Source organism: Lathyrus oleraceus, chromosome 4 (assembly GCF_024323335.1).
Source record: "Lathyrus oleraceus cultivar Zhongwan6 chromosome 4, CAAS_Psat_ZW6_1.0, whole genome shotgun sequence".
Taxonomy (NCBI): Eukaryota; Viridiplantae; Streptophyta; class Magnoliopsida; order Fabales; family Fabaceae; genus Lathyrus; species Lathyrus oleraceus.
This window is the reverse complement of record NC_066582.1, coordinates 476,929,972-476,938,606: the sequence shown is the minus strand read 5'-3', so window position 1 is coordinate 476,938,606 and position 8,635 is coordinate 476,929,972. Positions and strand designations below refer to the sequence as shown.

Below are 8,635 nucleotides of genomic sequence, written 5' to 3'. Positions count from 1 at the left end.
ATTTCTCTAACTTCAATAATACTCACACTTCTGTTATTTTCCCACATACATATCTCACTCTCCACCTACACCCACATACATATCTCACTCTCCACCTGCATAGTAGTGTATAGTTTCCTCATCTTTTTCCCACATACATATCTCACTCTCCACCTACATAGTAATGTATAGTTTCCTCATCTTTTTTTTGTTTTTCTTTTCCTTCTTTTATAGAAGTATATAGGGTGGAGTCACTCATGCTTGCTTGCAAATACACTATTAAATAAAAATAGTAGATATTATTTGTGGTGATTATAAAAGTCAAATTTAAAGTAATTTTTTAAAATAATTTTTTTTTATATAAAATAGTTTTATAATTAGTGAAAATAAAAAAGTTAGTTAAAAGAAAATAAAATTATTTTCGATATAAAATTGATTTTTTTAAAATATAGTTTTAAAAACTATTTTTTTTATAAAATTGGTTTTGAAATTTATTTTTTTAAGAAAATAAAAAATTAATTTTAAAGAAATTGATTCAAAACTGTTTTTTTAAACTATTTTTTTTTGAAAAACCGGTTTAAAACCGAACCGATCCACTTATAAACCGATTTCTAAAAAATAATTTGGTTTTATGAAAATGGTTTTAAGAATCAAACCGAACCATATATATGATTCAATTTGATTTGGTTCATGATCCATGCACACCCCTAATCTTCACAAAAGGCGATTAGATGCATTAAGTTTGAAGGATTCATCTGTTTGATTGATTCGAATTTGTTTGATCTGTTTGATTTGTATACTTCTTTGATAATTAACTATTTTTTTCAAAATACTAATAACATTCTTTTCAATATTAGTAATAAATTAGTAAAAAACAATTATAAGTTGAGCAAAGTTAATCTATATATAACTAATTTTTTTCTTAAATACTATGTTCTTGAATAATTATAATTTAGTATTTTTCTATTGTTTTGACATATTTATTTTGTTGTTTTAAAATTTTAAATTTTAAAATAAAATAAAATAAAATATGTTTTTTAGAATTTTAATTACATACTGAATTAATATTTTAAAACTTTAATTGATGATTAATCTGATCAAGATATTGGATCATTTGATGCCAAGTCTTCCACCGGAAAAAGTCATTTTCAACCTACTCTTTCTTTCATTATAAGAACACTTGCTAAAATTTTCAACATCGAATCTTTAACATTGTGTAAAATCGAATAAGAAACACATTTCCCTTTCTATTTCGTATCTAAAGTATTAACATCTGTTTCAATTAAAAAACAAACTCTAACGTAAAAAACAAGAAAAAACTCAAACTCAATCTACTATCTATATCTACAGTATTATCAACATCATCTGTTTCTTGAGTGTTCTTGAATTCTTTACATTGCAAAATGACCTTGAACAGCATTTCGCAGGAGAACAAAAGGACCTAGAACAGTGTCGCGCATGTGAGTAAAACGATGACGAACAGTGTTGTATGTGAGAGCCACACGAGCTCGAACACGGGTGATAATAGCCGTACTTGATTTTAAGGAACTGAATGAGCCACGCCACTCCGAAAGAAAGAATCCATGGTATCATGGAGTATCCACCATAGGAGGGATGCATCAATAAATTCAGTAAAAAAGTTATATCAATAGATAATAGGATATTAAAAACCACTCCTTCTTTAGAGAATTAGCAATAACTGCTTGAAACGTGGCTCCTAGAAATATACCTATCAACCCAAAATACTCTCGAGAATAAGAAAACAACTGCTCACAAATATATTTATTTATTTATGGAGTTTATTTATTTATGGAGTGTGCATAAAAATTATGTAATTTATTTATTATCGAATGTTATTATAAGTAAAGATGAGTATTTCATATATATTGTTATTAAGTATTTAATCTTGAAATGAATTTTTTAATATTAATTTTCTTTAATACATTTAATTTATATTTTATAATAAATAATGCTAAAATTTATCATTGTGAAATCAGTTTTTTCTTCACTTATATAAGTTATCAATATGATAAAGATTTCGGACACATTAAAAACCATTAAAAAAAAAGAAGAAAAAGTGATTGCTAACTAAGATTAATGCGCCGCAAACAATCACACCAAAACGACTTAGGAGTATATTATAAATTAAATATATATAGTACTCGTATATTCAATTAGGGTTTTTTCATTTTTCACTCTTCACGATTGAATTGAAAAAGCTACGAATTGACGCGTAGTTACGATTCAGATTCACCTTCTTCCTTCGATTCAACAAGCTTCATCAATGGCGGCACAGTAACAGCGAACACGATCACAATATTCTAAATCATAATCAATGGCAGAAAACGTAATTGGTTCACCACCATTGACTATGGACCCTCAAATTCAAAACCCCTCTTCTTCAAACCCTACAATTCCATCTCCTTCACAAATCCCCCAACAACAACAACAACAATCTCCTTCAATTCACATGAATTCTTCGTCACCATCTCTATCTCAAGATCAGCAACAGCAACAGCAACATTCACAGTTACATACCATCAACAACCTCAACCCTAACCCTAACTCTAACCCTAATGTTTCCACTTTTCAACTTCAACAAAACCTACAACGTTCACCTTCCATGTCCCGCCTTAATCAAATTCAACCTCAGCAGCAGCAGCAACAGCAAATTGCCAGGCAGCAAGCCGGACTTTATGGCGGGCAGATGAATTTCGGTGGATCAGCTGCCGTCTCTGCTCAGCAACAACAATTAAGCGGCGGTGTTGGTGTTGGCATTGGTGGTAGTGCTTCCAATTTGTCGCGGTCGGCGTTGATGGGACAGAGTGGTCACTTCCCAATGTTGTCTGGTGCTGGAGCAGCACAGTTTAATCTATTAACCTCGGTATATATGGATGAATTAATATTTTTTTTAGTAAAAGTTGTTTGTCCATGAGATATGATTTTGATTTCTGTGCTTGGTGTTGTAATTTGAAACATTGCATTCAAGATTTTGTAATTTGTCATTGTTGTGAATGTGATTATGAGATAGAATTTGTGTTTGGTGCAGCCGAGGCAGAAGAGTGGGTTGGTGCAATCCTCCCAATTTTCTTCAGCTAATTCCGGTGGACAATCACTGCAAGGAATGCAACAAGCCATCGGGATGATGGGGCAGTCTAATCTAGCCTCTCTGAGGGCTAATGGAGCTCTTTATGCCCAGCAGCAGCAGCAGCTTCGATTGACTCCTAGCCAAATCAGGCAGCAGCTCTCACTCTCACAGCAGGCTTCACTTAACAATCAACAGGTATGGCCCAATTTGGAATAGTTTCCAGCTTATGTTGTTTCTCAATTTATATATGTTTATGCTTCTTCAGTTATGGAAAAAGTCTACAAGTTTATTGGTGTTTAAGGAAACTTTACACACATGCAACATAACTTATTGGGTTATGCCACCCAATTATAAAAATGAACCATTAAATTTGAACTGGTAACGACCGATCCACCAAATTTATACAACCTGAGGATTTATCTCTTTCTCGTAGTATTTGCATTTACTAGGCATGGCTTGAATATGCTAACTTTCATGCATTGAATGATTTGAATTGATTGTACCCTTACCTTTCTATCATGCCACAACTCCTTCCATCAAAGTCTCCTTGTTTACATCAGTTTGATTCAGAGTAGATAGCATCCTTCACATATTTTTAAGCTTGTCTTATCTTCACTCACTTATGCCCTTTCAATAAGTATTCTGTCTAATTATCCGGGTCTCATTGAGTTGCTTTTTTCTCCGCACATTAGTTCACATCTCGAAGTTGAATTCATTGATCATCAGGTCAGTACCATGCTAATAGATCTATAAACCAAACCCTTAGACATAAGGAAAATGAGCTATAGAACAGAATTGAAGAGGTGGTTTACCACTATGTAATGCAAGGTGGTTCACACTTTATTTTCCTTTTGGTGGCAATCCTATAGATTGACAGCTTGGGTTAGTTAATAGACATTTCATGTAATGTAACTTTTTAAAAATTTTCCAAGTATATCAGTGGTTTATGAAGGCCAGAGGAGCAGAATACTGTCAGCCATAAAGTAGTTAAATGTGTTTGTCTATTAGCATATCTAGTTCAAAAGCTAAACTGTGTTTTTATCTTTTTGACGTTAGATGAAAACAATTAAAATAAGTTACACTTCCTCTCCTAACAGAAGCCTAAATTAATTTCACTTCCCTCACTTATTTAATAACTGCATTTCTCTCACCAGATAGATGAATATGTACAAGACTTTATCCTTTTTAATGCAACCAAAATTATTGATAATTGTTTTAGGTATTTGTGATTCTTAACACCATCAACATATATTTTTTAATCCCTATTATCAATTATAGAACATTATAATGAGTTTGGGCAAATTTACAAAGCGCATAAAATGGATGTTTACAACTCCATTTTATTGGCCAAGTCCTAAACTCAACAGTGAAGTGTTCAAAATTTCAAAATTTCAAAATTTGTTGCGGTGTAATATTGGAAGTTGTAGAAAAAGGAAAAGTTTCACTGGGAGGCTTATTTATAGTTTTTCACTATCACTTGAAGATTTGTATACTTCGCTATGTGGTATAATGTAATAAGTTAATGAAGTTTCCAAACGTATGTAAATATGTATATACTACTTTCAGAAATGAATTGAGTCGTATTTGAACATTGACTGAGCTGCTGGCTACAGGTTCAAGGTTTACCAAGGTCATCATCCCTTGCTTTTATGAATTCTCAGTTGTCTGGATTGTCTCAGAATGGACAGCCTGCCATGATGCATAACTCTTTAACACAGAATCAGTGGCTTAAGCAAATGCCAGCAATGTCTGGCCCTGCCTCCCCATTGCGTCTTCAACAACATCAGAGGCAGCAGCAGCTGGCTTCATCTGCTCAACTGCAACAAAACTCTATTACCCTAAGCCAACAGCAATTGTCCCAGTTGATGCAGCAGAAATCCATGGGCCAGCCTCAGCTTCATCAACAGCAACAGCAGCATCCATCCTCCCAGCAGCAGCAACAACTTCTACAGCAGCAACAACAACAACAATCTCAACTACAAGCATCTGTTCATCAACAGCAACAGCAACAGTCTCCGAGGATGCCAGGACCTTCAGGCCAAAAAACACTAAGTTTAACAGGATCACAGCCAGATGCTACTGCATCTGGTACAACTACACCTGGTGGAAGTTCAAGCCAAGGAACTGAAGCAGCAACAAACCAAGTACTTGGGAAGAGAAAGATACAGGATTTAGTTGCACAGGTTTTTTTTAAACTTGATTAGTTTTTTCTCCAAGTATCTATTTAATGGCTATGGCTATGGCTATATTTTGAATTTAATCTTCTATACAACAGGTGGATCCACAGGGTAAGCTGGACCCTTCAGTTATAGATTTTCTTTTAGAGCTTGCTGATGACTTCATTGATACTGTAAGTAATCCAATATGCTTATCTTTTCCCCCTTATTGTAATAGATGTGTGCATGCCAAAAAGGAGATAATATGCCATTATTATCTTTAATTATTAATTAATACAAATTTTCACTACATTCAAAGTTGTTAGTACAGTTTTTTTTTCTTCTTTTAGTATCTTGGATGATCCCTATTGGGATTAGGGAGCGGGGAATGTCATGCATGATGACGAACCCCCCTCCTTACAGTTAGAGCTAGCTAATAAGTAAGCAATGTTGTTTAGTGGTTTAAGGCTAGGTTGTTAAGCATGTGCATTTAATTTTCGTTTGAGCAATCTTTGTGTGTGTGTGCGCGCACGCTTGTGTGAATTTTTAAAATTTGACTCCTGATTCTGGTGGATATTGTTAATTTTTTAATGATTTTTTAAATCCATCTTGACCCCTTCCTTAACAGCAGAAGCTTTAAATTAAGTTCAGTGGTTCTTTGATATGGCAATCTGATGTTGCTTATTTCCCACCTTCATATTTTGTAGTTTGAAATCTTTTGCTGCTTGCTGCTAATAATATCTGCATGAGTGATATCCCCAGTTTTCTGCATAGTAAATGAGGCATACTGAAAATTTGAAAAAAAAATTCTTTTCTTTCCTAGTCTTTTGCAATTGATATTTTTGCCATACTAACCCTAGTGGGATAAGGCGTGGTGGTGATGGTTGTAAATGTCTTCTATTCTATATCTGTATTTTGTTGTTGAAAATCCATAGATGATTTTGTTTTAGAGTGTAATATTTTTTGCTACAAACTTACCTTCAGGCAACTACAAATGGTTGCATTTTGGCAAAACATAGAAAATCATCAACTTTGGAGTCCAAGGATTTATTGCTGCATCTAGGTATGTTGTTTGTGTTGCTTATTTCTGAGTTTTTATCCACCCCTCCGAAAGAAGAATGTTTCATATTTTACTTTAATGTAACTTAGATTAGAAAATTTTATTTACTTCTTTCACAAATTTACTAATAAAGTACCACTGTCTATTCTAATTGGATAAAAAAGAAAATAATGTTTTCTGAATCTTATTGGTTTTAGATGATATACAATAATGCCCTTGTGGTTTTTGTCTGGTTAAAACTGTACTGCACTCTTAATCTGAATGTTTTTTACTCATGCAAAGAAGGGTGTGGAGGAGTTACATGCTATATCTTTCTTGTATCTATATGTCTAACATTATGCATGATAGTTCTCTATTTGTATCCCATGTTTATGTTTCTTGTTTGATCTTTAGCTTTACATTTAATGGAGTGATGAAGTCTTTATTTTTGGCCTAGATCTATTAGAGCTCTGGGCTCTTCAGACATACTTTTTGACCCGTATTTTCTTTAATCATTCATATACTTGCATAAAAACAATGCTAGTTAATAGTTATGAGTAATTTATTTAGCAACATGTGCTCTTACAGAATTAATTATTGCCAAAAATAGAATTATGTTGCTAGGTTTCAAAGTTTAAATATCGACATGCATAAAAACCAAATAAGTGTAATCTCACCTCTCAAAAGTCCTGGTTAAGTGCTCCCATTGTTTGATGTATAAGATGGATTTGATAGGTAAACTTGTGCAATATATTATTTGTGCAGCAAACCACTGATAATTGTTTCATTGTATTGTACTGTTCTAATATTGATGTATCAAATGTATGCTCTAAAGTGCTCTTCTTTGAAACTTGTATAATGTATGAACGACCATTGATTTCCCTGATATCTTGGGTGAGATATACAATTTAAATGCTTGAGTGGATTCTATTTAGTAAGAGTTAACAAACCCAGCTTTGCTGATTTACTTGTTTCCGGTGTCATTATTCAGAGAAAAATTGGGATTTGACAATTCCAGGGTATTCAAGTGAGGAGAAGAAGGGCCAGAATAGACCTGTAAGCACCAAATAGTTTTTCTCTCTTTCCCTTTTGTGCCTGTTTACCCTAAGTAAGAAAATCAATGTAAATATAATTATATATGATAATAATTTGATTCCTGCTGTTCTTTAAACTTGCAGCTCTCGAGTGATCTTCACAAAAGGCGACTAGATGCCGTAAGTTTGAAGGATTCATCTGTTTGATTGATCTGTATACTTCTTTGATTGGACAATAATATAATTGACATGTTCTTTCCTTTTTTGCGAACTATTCTACAATCAGGTCCGCACATTGATGGAATCGTCTTCATGTCCCCAACCAACTATTAACAATTCGAAAGATATCAGTAGACAGGGACATCCTAACCCTGTAGTTTCCAATCATCTAATAAAACCCTTGAGTTCAGACCAGTTAGTTTCCCATTCAACTGGTTCTCAAATGCTACAGCAGATGACAAGATTTTAATAAAACACTATTTCTGGTCTTCATGCTACTCGGTTTCACTGCCTGTAAGCTGCTGGTAAGATGTCTTTTTTGGTTCATTCTGTTTCAAAGTTGTCATCTATTTATTTTTGCTTACTGTTTCCAATAAGTCAATATAGTTTAAAGGATGTATAATTATTTTAATCAGGATTCCTCTTTCTCAATTCCATTGCAAAAGTCATGGGAAGTGGTTATTGCAGTTTAAATGCGAAAGAGTAGCATATATTTATTCTTTTTTTGGTATACAATGGTGGCAAAGTTTTGAATTTATGAGCTAATGAAAACTATTATGTCCTTCACCATTATTTACTGGATGTATTTCTTCCCTCTTTTTGGTTCAGGTCTGAAACAGAATGAAGAAATTGGTTGCTGTAGTTTATTAGAATTCGAGAAAAATTGTAAATATTTTGTATTTAGATATGATTTAGTTGTTAAAGAATTCCAGTAATTGACTTCCTTTCTCCTGATACCCCCCTGCCCACTTAATAGTAATGAATTTTCACTGTTTGATCCAAATAATGGATTTGTTATGGCCATTGGTGTCTATAAATTCATTTGGTTATTCAAATTTCCTGTACTTGCTCTCTATTTCTGGTGGACTTGAAAAACTATTGTGATGTTTTTCAGTTTTGAATAGAGTGTAAAGTGACCGGCATGCCATATGTAATTATTACTAGTATATATAAATTGACAAGTATTTGTGAATTTGTAATTCATTTACGAACATTTTGCTTGACAATTAATGTAAAATTCTTGCTGTGTGTTTGATCATCGATGTAAACAATATTCACGGGAGAATGCTTTAAGAGAAAAGAAAATAAGTGTAGTAATCATCCGACTCAACTACTTTAA

At 33.1% G+C, this 8,635-nt stretch overlaps 1 protein-coding gene across 2 annotated transcripts; it reads left to right on the top strand.

The window, feature by feature from the left end:
- Positions 1 to 2,108: 2,108 nt before the first annotated feature.
- On the top strand, positions 2,109 to 8,371 carry LOC127076287 (transcription initiation factor TFIID subunit 12b). Of its 2 annotated transcripts, none has more exons than XM_051017895.1 (9): positions 2,109 to 2,863; positions 3,029 to 3,262; positions 4,681 to 5,250; positions 5,343 to 5,417; positions 6,208 to 6,286; positions 7,254 to 7,318; positions 7,441 to 7,476; positions 7,583 to 7,820; positions 8,125 to 8,371. In XM_051017895.1, the coding sequence occupies exons 1-8, from the start codon at positions 2,315 to 2,317 to the stop codon at positions 7,763 to 7,765; spliced, it is 1,791 nt and encodes a 596-aa protein (XP_050873852.1). In that variant the 5' UTR covers positions 2,109 to 2,314; the 3' UTR covers positions 7,766 to 7,820; positions 8,125 to 8,371. The 2 variants fall into 2 exon arrangements, with proteins under 2 accessions (XP_050873852.1, XP_050873853.1); XM_051017896.1 differs by having other exon boundaries at positions 7,932 to 8,371.
- Positions 8,372 to 8,635: the final 264 nt, after the last annotated feature.

Bases quoted from the DNA above. Each gene is read 5' to 3' on its own strand.
- LOC127076287 (XM_051017895.1), top strand. From the start codon at position 2,315: ATGGCAGAAAACGTAATTGGTTCACCACCATTGACTATGGACCCTCAA. The intron at 5,251-5,342 runs GTTTTTTTTAAA...TCTATACAACAG, and splicing joins TACAGGATTTAGTTGCACAG to GTGGATCCACAGGGTAAGCT. The intron at 5,418-6,207 runs GTAAGTAATCCA...ACTTACCTTCAG, and splicing joins CTGATGACTTCATTGATACT to GCAACTACAAATGGTTGCAT.